This window comes from Ranitomeya imitator, chromosome 2 (genome assembly GCF_032444005.1).
Source record: "Ranitomeya imitator isolate aRanImi1 chromosome 2, aRanImi1.pri, whole genome shotgun sequence".
Classification (NCBI taxonomy): domain Eukaryota; kingdom Metazoa; phylum Chordata; class Amphibia; order Anura; family Dendrobatidae; genus Ranitomeya; species Ranitomeya imitator.
In genome coordinates, this window is record NC_091283.1 from 478,948,555 (window position 1) to 478,965,049 (window position 16,495).

Genomic DNA, 16,495 nt, shown 5'->3' on the forward strand with positions numbered 1-16,495 from the left:
AAGGACAGGCAGAAAGATGGAAGTGACCCTTAGACAATTATATAGTAGATATATGTGTCTCAATGACATCTACTTTATAATTGTCTAAGGGTCACTTCCGTCTTTCTTTCTGTCTGTCACGGAAATCCCAAGTCGCTGATTGGTCGCGGCAAAATGGCGACGACCAATCAGCGACAGGCACAGTCTGGCGGCAAAATGGCCGCTCCATATTCCCCTCCAGTTAGCGCTCACAGAGGGTTAATGCCAGCGTTAACGGACGTTATGCCGCAGTGTAACGCACTCTGTTAACGCTGCTACTAAACCTGTGTGACCAACTTTTTACTATTGATGCTGCCTATGCAGCATCAATAGTAACATAGTAACATAGTAACATAGTTAGTAAGGCCGAAAAAAGACATTTGTCCATCCAGTTCAGCCTATATTCCATCATAATAAATACCCAGATCTACGTCCTTCTACAGAACCTAATAATTGTATGATACAATATTGTTCTGCTCCAGGAAGACATCCAGGCCTCTCTTGAACCCCTCGACTGAGTTCGCCATCACCACCTCCTCAGGCAAGCAATTCCAGATTCTCACTGCCCTAACAGTAAAGAATCCTCTTCTATGTTGGTGGAAAAACCTTCTCTCCTCCAGACGCAAAGAATGCCCCCTTGTGCCCGTCACCTTCCTTGGTATAAACAGATCCTCAGCGAGATATTTGTATTGTCCCCTTATATACTTATACATGGTTATTAGATCGCCCCTCAGTCGTCTTTTTTCTAGACTAAATAATCCTAATTTCGCTAATCTATCTGGGTATTGTAGTTCTCCCATCCCCTTTATTAATTTTGTTGCCCTCCTTTGTACTCTCTCTAGTTCCATTATATCCTTCCTGAGCACCGGTGCCCAAAACTGGACACAGTACTCCATGTGCGGTCTAACTAGGGATTTGTACAGAGGCAGTATAATGCTCTCATCATGTGTATCCAGACCTCTTTTAATGCACCCCATGATCCTGTTTGCCTTGGCAGCTGCTGCCTGGCACTGGCTGCTCCAGGTAAGTTTATCATTAACTAGGATCCCCAAGTCCTTCTCCCTGTCAGATTTACCCAGTGGTTTCCCGTTCAGTGTGTAATGGTGATATTGATTCCCTCTTCCCATGTGTATAACCTTACATTTATCATTGTTAAACCTCATCTGCCACCTTTCAGCCCAAGTTTCCAACTTATCCAGATCCATCTGTAGCAGAATACTATCTTCTCTTGTATTAACTGCTTTTAAAAAGATCTAACGTTAAAAATAATTTAAAAAAATAAAAATCATTATATACTCACCTTCCGGCGCCTTTCTCACTCCTCGCGATGCTCCGGTAACCGATCCATGCATTGCGGTCTCGTGAGATGATGACGTAGCGGTCTCGCAAGACTGCTACATCATCATCTCGCGAGACTGCAATGCACTCTTGGGACCGGAGCATCGCGAGGAGCATCAGTAAATGCCTGGGCTGGATCCGGGGGGCCGTCGGAGGGTGAGTATATAACTATTTTTTATTTTAATTCTTTTTTTAACAAGGATATGGTGCCCACATTGCTATATACTGTGTGGGCTGTGTTAGATACTAAGTCTCTGTGCTATATACTACGTGGCTGTGGTATATATTACGTGGCTGGGCAATATACTACGTGGCCTGTGTTATATACTACGTGGGCAGTGTTATATACTATGTCTCTGTGCTATATACTACATGGCTGTGCTATGGCTGACTCATCTCTTCCGACAAGCCTACAGCCTGCAGTGATCCTCAACCTACTGAACAGCCGCACAGCCAGCTCTTCCCTCTCCTAGTGTATCCTCACCCACCCCCTGCAGACTGTGAGCCCTCGCGGGCAGGGTCCTCCCTCCTTATGTACTCGTGTGCCTTGTTATCTGCTCATGTCTAATGTATTTGTCTATATTTGCCCCGTATTCACATGTAAAGCGCCACGGAATAAATGGCGCTATAAAAATGTATAATAATAATAATATTATACTATGTGGCTGTGTAATATATTACGTGGCTGGGCAATATACTACGTGTCTGTGCTATATACATGTCTGCTATATACTACGTGGCTGGGCAATATACTACGTGGCTGTGCTATATTCTACGTGGCTGGGCAATATACTATGTGTCTGTGCTATATACTACGTGTCTATGCAATATACTACGTGGATGGGCAATATACTATGTGTCTGTGCTATATATATTAAGTGGCTGTGTTATATACTAAGTGGCTGGGCAATATACTACGTGGCTGGGCAATATAGTACGTGTCTGTGCTATTTACTACATTGGCTGTGCTATATACTACGTGGCTGGACAATGTACTACGTGGCTGTGCTATTTACTATGTGGGCTGTGCTATATACTACGTGGCTGGGCAATATACTACGTGGCTGTGTTTTATAATACGTGGCTGAGCTATATACTACGTGGGCTGTGTTATATGCTACGTGGGCTGTGTTATAAGCTACTTGGCTGTGCTATATTTCTCTACTGTATCTGTGCATCATGAATCGTGGTATGTGTTAAAGAGGGGGGCCCACAGAGACTCTTTCGCCTGGAGCCCTCAAAAACCTGGAGCCGGCCCTGGCTTCACTGATTGTTCGTGGCCGGGCGTGAACAATCAGTGACAGGCGCAGTCCGGCCGCGAATTGGTGCGGAATTTGAACCATGCTTCGCTAATTGGTCACGGCCGGCCGGCCGAATCCTGCGTATAAATTGCATTATTCTGAAAACTTCATAAATACCCGATGCGTTAGAATTGGGCCACCATCTAGTATATATATATATATATATGCACACACCTATACTATGTGTAGACATTTATTTGATCTATTCTATTCTAACCTTTCAGTGTGATTTTACTGTACACCGCACTGAATTACCAGCTTTTTTCTAGAACACCAGAGAGTATTTCTCGCAAGTCACACTGATGGTCCGTGTGTAATCCGTATTTTTCTCGCCCTCATAGACTTTCATTGGCGGATTTTTTGCGCAATACGCTGACAAACGCAGCATCCTGCGATTTTCTCAGCCTGTAAAATATGGCTGAGAAATATACGGCAGATAGGAGCTGCCCTATAGAGAATCATTGGTCCGTGTGCAATGCGCAGTTTTTGCGCCTCTCATACATCCGTAAAACTCTCTAGTGTGACGCTGGCCTAACAGATAAAAAAAAGAAACAAACATTGAAGATCAATTGCAGAAAAAGAGCAGAAGAAAACAACAATTTCAATAAATACAAGTAAAGTTGAAAGCCTGGGGGGAAAAACATAAAAAATTAACAAATATAACATAGTAAAAAATGAAAAATATATTTATTTTTTAAGTAGTATCTGAAATCAAGGCTTGACAGAGGTGTTAATTGCATCTAAGTAAAGGCAGTCGTGCTCAATGTCAAGCAGCAGCTGCAAAAGCAAAGAAGTTTTGGAGGTGTACTAAAAAAATGCTAAAAAAAACAAACATTTTTTTCTGAAATATTAAAGTAACTACTCTAAAAAAAAAGCAAAAACCTAAAAGCTTATCTCATAAACAATGTTGAGGGTTAAAATTAGACGATATATGACATTAATGGATCTGAAAAAGGTAGACCAATCAATACTGTTGGTCAATAGATGATGTTTATTGTCTATGGTAGAAATCTTCAAGACACACAATCCTAACAATATCACTAAGCATAAATCATAAAATTATACCAGTCAATGAATGGTTTCAATTCATACCTTTATTTTAGGGTGTACTTATATCAGTACAACTGTCCCACACAATGCCTGGTATCAGCTGTAATATACAACATTTGGGGGAAATGATCTTTTATATATAATAAAACCTGCGCTGGAAGGAATTTGTTCTGCTCAGATATCTCTAGTAAAATAGCTTGGCATCTGATGACATGTCAGCTACCAAGCAGAAGCCCCTGCCCTGGACTATTTGCATGTCCCATAGTCCATCCCATGAGACTTCGCATGCTCCAAAAATCTACAGATTACATGTCTCAAGATGACTACGAGCGTGGCCGTTCTCTGCGCTCTCTGCATCGCTCCGCTTCTGTTGGGTAGGTAAAATGTCATATTTGACCATTATTGATAATGTTTTACTTATAGAACATGTAATATTGGGATTTACTCTTGTGTCTATTAATACCTTTATATCTGGAGATTTACTAAAAAAGTCAATCACACCATCTGCAGATCTCAATAAAAAACTAACAGATGCAAAAAAGTATAAAATGGACTACAGAATTATAAAATATCTCATCGTAAAACACTTTTCTTTAGGATAGATAGTCTGTAGAAAAAGTTTCATTTGTGTCGGACCAGTTTGCATTGAACCGTGTTGTTTACATGCTCGTATAGTGAATTTTCTGTGAAAATACCTTTTTCCTGCACATCTGTCTGAAAGAGGAAGCAGTGGGGGGGGCCGTGTCTCGAAGTATAATAGCTCCGAGGCTCATAAACATGTCTACGATAATATCTACAGGCCACATTAGGCTACGTTCCCACAATGAGATTTTGGTGAGTGTTTGATGTTGCAGACTTACTACACCATTTCTTCACCAATTAAGTAAAATAGGTTTCTTGCATTTGTTCGAAAATACGCAGCATAAAAAAATCACCAAAAACTCAACATGGGAACGTAGGTGAAAATTCTCCAATTTCCAGTATAGAATGTTTTAGGGCTGGGGTACTCCGCTAGTTTTCATAACAGTCTACTTACCTGGGTCTTCAGACAGGTGAAGATCCAAGCTCAACATAAGTGATGTTGACTTGTTAGAACTTTGCAGAATCATTTAGATCGAGATTACTATTATTTGATAGTTGGAAAAACCAGATCAGACTCCTAAACTAATTCACACACCAGACTCCAAAACAATTTATGATTTCAGACTAGACCCTTAAAATGAACCTGGCCCCAAACCAGGTCGCTAAATTTAATACAGACCCCCAAACAAGACCTCACGCAAACACTAAACTGGACACCTATAAATTATTCATCAGACCCCCGACTTGCAACTAAAATTAATTTGTACCCCAGACCAGACCCCTAAAATGAATCCATGTTGACCGCAATCCTCTTTCTGCTTACTATCATGCGCGTGCCGCACTTATCTACACTACTTGGTACTGTTTGTGGAAGGCATCGGTATGATGCAGATGTGCATTGCCCAACCTTATTGAATAAACTTATAACTGATGTTAATAACGCCTACAAAAATCCAATACTGGACTGATAATGAAATATTAAAATAATAATTGAGAACAAAGAGAAGGAGTCACATGATTAAAAGGAACCTGTTACCAGAAAAAAAATTCTCTTAACCTGCCGAAACCAGGTTAATAGCATTACTAACCTGCCTGGCGCCTGCACGCAACAGAACGCTGCTGGGAGAAAATTAACTTTATTCTCCGCAGCAGCACTCGGTTTCAGTCACAAGGGTGGCACCAGCGCTGGTTCAGTCACCACTCTGAGAATTACAAAACAAACCTGAACGATGCATATAGTATATGTGTAGACTAAATTATGTATATCAACACGACATTCGTCAGTAAATTACACATATATTGATCTTGCTAATGAGACCATTCGGAAAAAAACACAAAAACAATTAGCGAGAAAGCTGAACAATATGGTCCAGAATAATTGTAGAAACATACAGAATATTAAAAAACACTTTATTGAACAAATTGTTGATACAGTGCCGATACTATAAAGACGGGTGAACACAAAATATATACAGTAAAAAAAGGGGGATAAAAGCAGTCTAAAATAGATGTATGACCGGACAAAATAAATGTGCATGTATATAGGGTAAGGACATTGTATTAAATATATATAGAGATGAGCGATTGTACTCGTTACTCGAGTTTTCCGAGCATGAGTATTTGGGGCGTGCTCGTAGATTATGTTTGAGTCCCCGCAGCTACATGATTTGCAGTTGTTAGACAACCTGAACACATGCACGGATTGCCTGTTTGTTAGGGAATCCCCACATGTATTCAGGCTGTCTAGCAGCCGCAAATCATGCAGCTAAGGGGGCTATGACACTATGGTCACAATGGGTATAAATATCACAATAGATGCAATATATGTGCTATGGATACATCTTTAACACACATCATTAACATAGAAACATGTGGTATATCTCATGAAACAATGTAAGGCATCTAGATAAATAGTACTATAATGCTGTAGCGTCACACTTATACACCCTCAATATCCCTCTTAGAATATAAGTGTGATACTTATGAATACCCCTCCCTCCTCACATGTAAAGCGCCATGGAGAAAGTGGGGCTATAATAAGAAATAATAATAATAATATTTCAACCGAAGTGGCAGTACACAGGTCCATGGAAAAGGGAATCTGTCACCCCCGGGACGCATATGATCTATTGATATGGGCATACAGGTGATGGAAATGTTGCACTAGTCATACCTGTATGGCTCATATTAGTGGCCTAGTTGCTGAGTTTGTTATCGTCTTTCCTTATGCTAATGATTTCTTACAGGTTCTGGGGCGTGCGGTGCTGTAAGAAATCCCTGCCTCCTGTCTTCATTATAATACTAACCCCCCTCTCATTAGCATCAGTTACAGTCCCATAATCCTAGCCTGTGCTCCCTCTGAAATACATACCTCATCCTCTCTTCTGTGGGCGCTGCATTCAGGGATCTTCTGCGCAGCGCCGGCGACTTCCGCTCCAGTGACCTCTGATATGCGCACCGATAAGGTGCTCTCCCCACTTCCTCCCTGCATAGTCAATGCTATGTACACATGGTTCCTAGCGATGACTATGCAGGGAGGAAATCAGGAGAGCATCTTACCTGTGCGCTCTCCGGATGTCACAGTGACTTGCTGGCGCCTGCGTAGAAAATCCCTGAATGCAGCGCCCACAGAAGGGAGGAAGAGGTATGTATTTCTGAGGGAGTGCAGGACACAGGCGCTGGATTCCGTGGCCATAAATGATGCTAATTGGAAAAAGGGTAAGTGTTACAATGAAGACAGGAGGCCGGGATTTCTACCTGGCACCGCATGCCCCGGAGCTTGGAATAAATCATTAGCATAAAGACAGAATATAGCATTTCTCAGCAACAAGACCATTAATATGAGGCATACAGGTAGGACCGGTCTAACATTTCTATTACCTGTATGCCCATATTAATAGGGCATATACATCCCGGGGGGTGACAGATTCCTTTGAATGATTCCCATTCCTATACTCCCTAGTACCCTCTTGTGGATTGTTTTTGTAGATATGGGAATTAGTTTGAAGTCTCCATTTTTTGTGAGTCTTGTTATAAGAGCAACATTGACTCTTGAGATAGGAGGGCAATTATTATACAAACCTCTAAAGTTTGTTGCACGCACTTAGTCATGTGCAGAGTTTAGGTATTGCCTCTGTTGCGCGGTGATAAGTGCATAGATAAATGGGCTATGAGTTTGTCTCTGAATAGGGCACTTCACCAATATGCTGCTACACAAAATGCTGCCATCCCCCTGAATTAGGCTACATACAGCAATTTATTGGCACGGTGCACATACCCCATTCTACAGCAGATATATTGAGTCTGTGAATATTGTGAAAACATGCATTGGAGAGGATTGGAATCCACTATAGATTGGTTTTAAGCCAAGTTGTCTCCATTTTTAGTATTGTGTGTCTCCTGATGAGTTGCTCTAATCAGAGCGACGAAACGCGTTGAGACAGAGACATTATTTTTTAATATAGATTATATTGTGGATATTTTCAGTTTTGTTTTTGTTATTTTTTGTCAACTCTTTATGTCGCTATGGGAATTGAAATACATGAGGGCACCATGTTGTATGTCATATAGGTTATTTAAAAATTATTTGAATAAAAGTTATATTTTATTAAAGCTGTAAATTCATGGTTTATGTAGTAGTGATGAAAGTAATCCTTGGTCACAGCCTGTTTTACACTCCAGAACTACATTTGCAATTCACTTCAGTATCCACACACAGCTGGCTTTGGTTATTTTTATTCTGGGAAGAGTAGTCTGTCCACCAAGCCCTGTACCGAAATATAACGTAGGAAAAAGTATTGCCCCCCTAAATGTATTCAAATTGTATGGAAAACTGTTAATTTTTTTCCTCTGGTACAATACGGACATTTCTCATCATTTGTCTGAATACAGGCTTTTGATTGCTGTCCCGATAGGCTCAGGATAGATCAGAAATTAGTATATTTAGTAGCGAAAATAAAACCGCATCTACTCGAAAGGTTTGACATAAAGCAAACTTTAACGCACTGATTCACCGCTGAATAGTTTACATAGCTATAATCTTTACAAAAAGTGATGGCACCTTGTAACTATGAGCCCATTACATTCCAGGCCTATCTAGAGCTACATGCATAAAACTGCAGCCTTAGGGCTCAGTCACATATAGCATTTCTGCTGTAAACTTCCTGGTGAAACACGCAATGACATCATCAGGAAAAATTGACAGGCTGCAGATGTGATATGTGGATATTTTTTGCATCATATGAAATTTCAAAAAATAAAAAGGCCACATATAAAAAAAAAATCCTAAACTCACCTCCAGGATTGGTGCTGTTCCAGCGACGTTGGCGCTCTCCTGGGACTTTTTGCCAGTGTTATGTTATGTAGGTTTTGTAGCACATCAGCAGCAGTTCTGTTGGAACTGTGTCTGACAGAACTGCGAAAGCTGCAGCCCATCAGTGGCCACTGATGGGCTGCAGCACTCACATAACATAACATTTTAATGAGCATGACATGAGAGCGCCGAGCCGCCGACAATGCTGGAACAGCGTCGGTTCTGGAGGTAATTATATAATTTTTTAAAAAAGGAGTTGCCCAGTAATGTACAAACCCTTTTAAAATCTCATGTGAAACAGTGGATTTTACGCAAATGAATACGCAGCAGAAAATCTGATTAATTTTTGCTATGTAGGAACTGTTTGTCACACAATTACATCTTTTTTTTTTTGCTATTAACAAGATTGGTGATAAGGACCTCCACAAATCATAATAACAGGTGTCTAGTGCCGAAATTTCTGTAACTCTCTGATGGGGTTTGCAGGAATGGATGTGAATTTTGCAGAAACTACTCCCTTTACTTATGGAACTGATGTTCAGTCATAAAAAAAGCCCCGGACCTTCGTGGTTCTACATAACCAGACATATATAGAGTGGTCCGACGCAAACCAGTGTATAATTTTTCCATAGGGACTTAAAGTCTATAGGGAAAATCTCCTATGAACAATACACATAGCCTAAATTTGCGTTTCAGTGACTGTACCCCCAGGCTCAAGCACACAGCCGTACTGTGGTTCTATTGTGTACCGAGTCGTAATTGTGGTTCCGTAGAGATCACCACAAGTGATCAAGATCATCCTCTAGTGTCTCCGGGATCTAAGTACATTGCATAACTAACGAAAGTTCTTTTAGGAGAGAATGTCTTCTTGTATATGGCATCTGATAGAACGTACTACCAAACAGGATCTTTGCCGGTGTGTATGAAGCTCTACATCTTTGGGAAAAGCTAACTCCCACAATACAGAGCAGCGTTCATTATACAAGATAAGTTAAGCATTTTGGGAACATCTGTCCACAAATATTGGCTGGTTTAAAAGACAACCAAAAAATAATCTGGGGCCTGAAACACTATAGAGATGATGTAACTCAAGATCACTACCAGAAAGTTATTGTAAAGTCACTAAAACTTTTATGTTATGAAGATTATATTAAGGGCATGTTCACACTCAATTTTATTAGATGGATTTTGTAACGGATCTGCTTCAAGATCTGTATCAAAGAGTATTTCAAGAAAATTTGGTCACCTGCATATTGATTTAATATTCAAGGTGTGCAGGTCCCTTTTTTGTAGTTTGCATTGAGGGGTGTAGCCCTCTCCCTGATAAGCGCACTTATCCACCCATTTTTCCCACAAAGATTTCATTGTGAGCTGAGCCTGAGCTGAGTTCATATCTCGTCCCCCATTTCATTTGAGGCTGGTCTGGGCACATGGAGAAGTGAGTCATTAGAGGTAGGAGCCATTCATATTGAGGTACACCCTGACGTGTGCGGATGACTTTTTAATAATTTTTTAAATGCATAGCAAGAGTGGGGTTCATGTATTCATTAGTCGCAGCGTGCTGACGCATATTGTAAGTACACACATGGTCAAAACTGTTGGTACCCCTCGTTTAATGACAGAAAAACCCACAATGGTCACAGAAATAACTTGAATCTGACAAAAGTAATAATAAATAAAAGATCTATGAAAATTAACAAATGAAATTCAGACATTGCATTTCAACCATGCTTCCACAGAATTAAAAAAAATAAAATAAAACTCATGAAATAGGCCTGGACAGAAATGATGGTACCCCAGAAAATAATATGACAAAATGGACATGTTAAATCAAGGTGTGTCCACTAACTAGCATCACAGGTGTCTACAATCTTGGAATCAGTGAGTGGCCTGTATATAGGGCTACAGATACTCACTGTGCTGTTTCGTGACATGGTGTGTATATACATTTTGAATGGTGGGATAGGTCATCAACATGAGATGGTTGAAGTTACGATCAGCTGAAAACAGCTTCTTAGGAGCAGTTCTGTAGTACCCAGCAGTGACTGCTACACATTGAATGGTGCTACATTCAGTGTGCTTACATCTGCTGGAGCTATTTTCTGCTGATCAGTGGGGGTGCTGGATGTTGAGCCCCCAACAAACCAATATTGATTACTATCCTATGGAAAGGTTGTGCAACCGCTTTAAGGGAAAACAAATACTGAAACCCTTCCTATATAATGATACACTGTTTTTCTCAAACCTTGGAAACTTGCTATTAGTTTCATTAGCTTTTAAAATGCAACTCTCCTTCGCAGTCGTGAGCCATGCCAATTTTCACTAGAAATTAGGTCAAAGGCTTATTGAACAATTATATATAACAGCCATGTTGGCCTCACTTTCTTCACCTATTAATTTCCATGGTTCTTGTGGTAGGAGATCGATTTTACTATTACACATATGCTATATATAATTATTAGAGATGAGCGAGCACTAAAATACTCGGACGCTCGTAGCTCGAACCGAGCAATTCCGAATACTCGCATGCTCGTTTTGAGTAACGAGTATAATGGGAGTCAATGGGAAATCCGAGCTTTTTTCCATCAGACCATACAAAGAGGTCTGGGGTGCAGTGATAACGTTCAAATGGATGGGAAAAGTGCTGAATGGAAGGAGAACAATATGGGGAAGACCCCTGGAAGCATCTCTGACTCCCAGATCGCTGCTGAGAACAATTGTGTCACACTTTTACTCCATTTTAAGGAGTGACAATACAACATTCCAAACCGATAAGAAATTGCATTTTACAGGAAAAAAATGTTAAGAAACATTCTTTCCTGCATAATGACTTGTATATAAGGCAACATTTAAAAAGGATTAAAAAAAAAAAATAAATTTAGGTAAACCAAAATTGATGTTTTTATTTAAAAAAAATAAAAATAAGACATTTCAGTGTAATTTGTGAAGGAAGCAAGAAATACCAAAAATAAGGGAGTCAGATACACTCTGTATTAGACATAAGGGAGCACCTCATACACATTCTGTTCAAATTGTCATGTATTGGCACTTCTAGACACATAAAGGCTATGCACTTTTGAGGGTTAGATACCAAGGAAATGTACTCCAGACCATGGACCATAGTCTATAGGTGAGCAATATAAAACCGATACATTTTGAACAAGTTTTTGAGGCTTATATAGCAACAAAATGTACTCAAGAAGATGTAATACCCTATGGGTGAGCAATATAATACCAATACATTTTGAACAATTTTTTTAGGCTTAAATAGCAACAAAATGTACTCAAGAAGATGTAATATCCTATTGGTGAACAATATAATACCAAAAAATTTTGAACAAGTTTTTTGAGGCTTATATAGCAACGAAATGCACCCCAGAAGATATAATACCCTATGGTGGAGCAATAAAGTACCGATATATTTTTAAACAAGTTTTATGAGGGATATATACCAACGAAATGGACTCCAGACCACGGAAAAGTCTATAGGTGAGAAATATAATATCAATATATTTTTTAACAAGTTTTTCGAGGCTTATATAACAATGAAATGTACCCAAGAAGATGTAATACTCCTATGGATGAGCAATATAATACAAATACATTTTGAACACTTTTTTGAGGGTTATATACCAACAAAATGTACCCAAGAATACGTAATACTGTATCAGTAATCAATGTGAACAAACAAGCAAAATTTTCAAATGCTTTTTTTTACTGTTATATACCACCAAAATTGTTGACCGGTGAAGCCTCTGTCTGTTATGGCCCCTCCGGCAGCACTAAAAACCCTCTCAGATGCTAGCAGTACGGCAGCACAACACATCCAAGGCATAGAGGGACAGCTCATGCCAGGTGTCCAGCTTTGAGACTAAATAGTTGAAAATAGGGAGTACGCTGGTTTGGTGGCCATGTATTGCTTGACCGTGTGTAAAAACTTTTCCCCCCTTGTCAAAAATACCAGGTCATCAGGCCTGCCTGTGCTGTGTATCTCCCTGGCCTCTCCCTTTTGGTTGGAGAAAGAAGCCTACCCCCTATCGCTAGCATTGTCTAATGGGATTTTTTTCAACATTTTTTCCACAATGGCATTCTGGTCTAACACACTTTTAGATGACCTCTCTACCAAACATGTGGGGCAGGGATTCGAGTTTGAACTCGAGCACCGCCCATTGCTCGCCAAATAACGAGCACATCCAGGCACTGTGATACTCGAGTGATAACCGAGTATCACTGGGCATGTTCGTTCATCCCTAATAGTTATATATATATATATATATATATATATATATATATATATATATATATATATATATATATATGTGTGTGTTTCATACTGGCAAGAATAGAAATAATAGTTTGTAATAGCAGATATCATAATGCAATATTTAAAAAAAATCTTAATGAGACTCCAATCGGGGACTGGAGTGACATCTCTGGCATAAGACACTCTCGATTAATTTGAAAAGTGCATACAGCCATGCCCCACTCGGCCCACTCAACTCCAGAGGTTCATGGAGACCACAACACTGATTATATACGCCAAATTCATTAAGTGGCTTGTACCTCTTAATGAAATTGGCGTATTTTACTTTTCAACACCCATAATTAAGACTGGTGTATGAAACTAAAGTCTTAAAAAAGGGAGGCCTTAGTACTGACAGAGTGACCACAGGATCCTCAGATACCAAACCCATTAATAGGGCCCAGGGACCACTGGGTCCATGACATGCAGCTTTCTTAAACCCAATTGAAGCTTATGTGGAGCTCCGATGGTCATAAACTTTATTTTGAGCAATAAGATTGGTTCAAACGTCCTCTTGTGACAATATGGTCCACCGTCCAAGTACAGACCACCATGATTTCTGGACCGGTCATGGGTGGTAATTAGTGATGAGCGAATATACTCGTTATTCGAGATTTCCCGAGCACGCTTGGGTGTTCTCCGAGTATTTTTTAGTGCTCGGAGATTTAGTTTTCTTCTCCACAGCTGAATGATTTACATCTTTTAGCCAGCATAAGTACATGTGGGGGTTGCCTGGTTGCTAGGGAATCCCCACATGTTATTAAGCTGGCTAACAGATGTAAATCATTCAGCTGCGGCGAAGAAAACGAAATCTCCGAGCAATAAAAAAATACTCGGAGGAAGCCGAGCATGCTCAGGAAAACTCGAGTAACAAGTATATTCGCTCATCACTAGTGGTAATCAATAGCTTCATATGTCTATGATACTGATAAGTTCAGGTCAGTAGTCCTGTGGCTGATCTGCACATCGCATTTTGAAGTGTGAAACCAGCCTAACAGGTTTGGGGGGGTTGGCTCTCAGTTGTGTATGAGGACTTTTTGACAAAGCCTTCTGGGAGAGAGTTTGTGAACTGTAACACACATATCCTAGAAGTCATACTGAATATGATTTTTGTTTGCAGTCAGTGGTATAAGTGTAAATGAGCCCTTAAGTGTAAGTGAACCTTTATTTTTGTGGCTCCTCAGCTAGTAGTTCAGGCGGAAAGTAATCTAGTAGTTCTTTGTCCTAAAATTCAAACTTAGAATCACACTAACATAATAAATGTGACTCTCATCGTAAGTTTCTTTTTTATATTTGCAGATCAGGGATGTTGTGCAAGGAGTAACAGTTCTGAAGAATCAGGTACATCTTTTTTTTTCTTTATAAAATGGGAAGTACTGTCTGTCACCAGGGTGACCTCACTGCAATGAAGCTATAATGAACCAATATACTGTAGGTTTCCAAGTGCCCATATGGTGGCTGCAAGAACATTATCATTTAAGGAGCACTCAAAATGGTTTTATTAGAAGCCCATATATTACTAATCATTAACGTGTGTAATGTGTGAAATAAGTATTAAAATACGCCTGCTCCTCAACCTCAGATCTCTCCTACTAAAACATAAAACAGGCTGACCACTCTCCTTCTCCCACCTGCTCTCCCTCTCTCTGCTTCTCCTCACTGCTGGCAACATATCTCTCAATCCTGGCCCTCCACAGCTGATACTTTCCATTAACTCCCCCTCCTATCGCTCCCAACCCATTATGAACTACTGCTATCTCTCCCACGTGAAACCTGTGCCCCTGACGCCCCCCCTCACCATATGCAACAAGCTTCATGTGATTCATGACCTCTTTACCTCTCGCAATTTTTCCTTCCTGGGCAGGGCCGGCTCCAGGTTTTTGAGGGCCCCGGGCGAAAGAGTCTCAGTGGGCCCCCCCTTTAACACATACCCCGATTCATGATCGCATATAAACACAGCCATATAGCAGCCCATGTAGTATATAGCAGCCCACGTAGCATATAGCAGCCCACGTAGTATATAGCAGTGCAGCCCACGTAGTATATAGCAGCCCACGTAGTATATAGCAGCGCAGCCCACGTAGTATATAGCAGCGCAGCCCACGTAGTATATAGCAGCGCAGCCCACGTAGTATATAGCAGCGCCACTCACTCAGGCACTGGTAGGACTAGGAGCTCCTCCTGAATCTGCCTCATAACTTCAGCAGCACGCAGCCAGCCAGGGGCGGAGAGCAGAGCAGAGAACTGCTCTCTCCACCCACAAACAATGTCACACTGGCTGCCTACTCTTAACCCCTATGTGTGCCTGCCTGGCTGCACTGACTGAGTGAGAAGATGCTTGTGTTAGAGCTGGCACATAGGGGTTAAGAGAACGCAGCCAGCAGTGACTTTGTGGGCGGAGAGAGCATGTTATCTCCTGCTCTGCTCTCCCAGCTGTATCTATGACAGCGTGAGTGGGCCCCCCTCTCTCCCCAGGGCCCTGGCATTTGCCCGGAGCGCCGGGTGCTGACGCCGGCCCTGTTCCTGGGCCTCACCGAAACATGTCTGACACCCTCCAACACCACCTCCCCAGCTGCGCTGTGTTACGGTGGCCTCCACTTCACCCACACTCCTCGCCCTGGTAACAGACATGGTGAAGGAGTGTATCTTCTCCTTTCTACCAACTACACCTTTAACCCAATCCCACCTCTACCCTCCCTTATCCACCCTTCTTTTGAAGTGAAATCTGTTGTGAATTGTGGCCAAGCTCCCTCCTGTGGTCGAGAGTGGTACTGCGGCTTCTGAGTTTCCTTCCTCAGGTGATGAGGTTAAGTCGTTAGGTGCTGCTCTATTTAACTCCACCTGGTGCTTTGATCCTGGCCTCCAGTCAATGTTCTAGTATTGGTCTTGCTTCCTCCTGGATCGTTCCTGTGGCCTGTCTATCCTGCATAAGCCAAGTTTTGCTTGTGTTATTTTTTGTTTGCTATTTTTTCTGTCCAGCTTGCTATATTGGTTTTTCTTGCTTGCTGGAAGCTCTGAGACGCAGAGGGAGCACCTCCGTACCGTTAGTCGGTGCGGAGGGTCTTTTTGCCCCTCTGCGTGGTTGTTTGTAGGTTTTTGTGTTGACCGCAAAGCTTTCTTTCCTATCCTCGGTCTATTCAGTAAGTCGGGCCTCACTTTGCTAAATCTATTTCATCTCTGTGTTTGTATTTTCATCTTAATTACAGTCATTATATGTGGGGGGCTGCCTTTTCCTTTGGGGAATTTCTCTGAGGCAAGGTAGGCTTATTTTTCTATCTTCAGGGCTAGTTAGTTTCTCAGGCTGTGCCGAGTTGCATAGGGAGCGTTAGGCGCAATCCACGGCTACCTCTAGTGTGTGTGTTAGGATTAGGGATTGCGGTCAGCAGAGTTCCCACGTCTCAGAGCTCGTCCTTTGTTTTTGGTAATTGTCAGGTCACTTTGTGTGCCCTGTACTTCTATGTCCATTGTGGTTCTGAATTACCTGTTCATAACAGAAATCTGTCCATATCTACTCTCCCTCCAACTTTCAAGTGGCCTCATGTACCGACCTCTGGGCCCAGTCACTGCCTTTATTGCCAATTGACCTGGCTT

At 41.3% G+C, this 16,495-nt stretch overlaps 1 protein-coding gene across 1 annotated transcript in view; it reads left to right on the plus strand.

Moving 5' to 3' along the window:
* The first annotated feature begins 4,013 nt into the window (after nt 1-4,013).
* The window catches only part of CD79B (CD79b molecule), a 38,852-nt gene continuing 26,370 nt past the window's right edge, over nt 4,014-16,495 (plus strand). The window contains exons 1-2 of the mRNA XM_069751325.1: nt 4,014-4,081; nt 14,204-14,245. Of these exons, the coding sequence (XP_069607426.1) occupies nt 4,027-4,081; nt 14,204-14,245 (97 nt within the window). The 5' untranslated portion in view covers nt 4,014-4,026. The remainder of the gene's footprint in view (nt 4,082-14,203; nt 14,246-16,495) is intronic.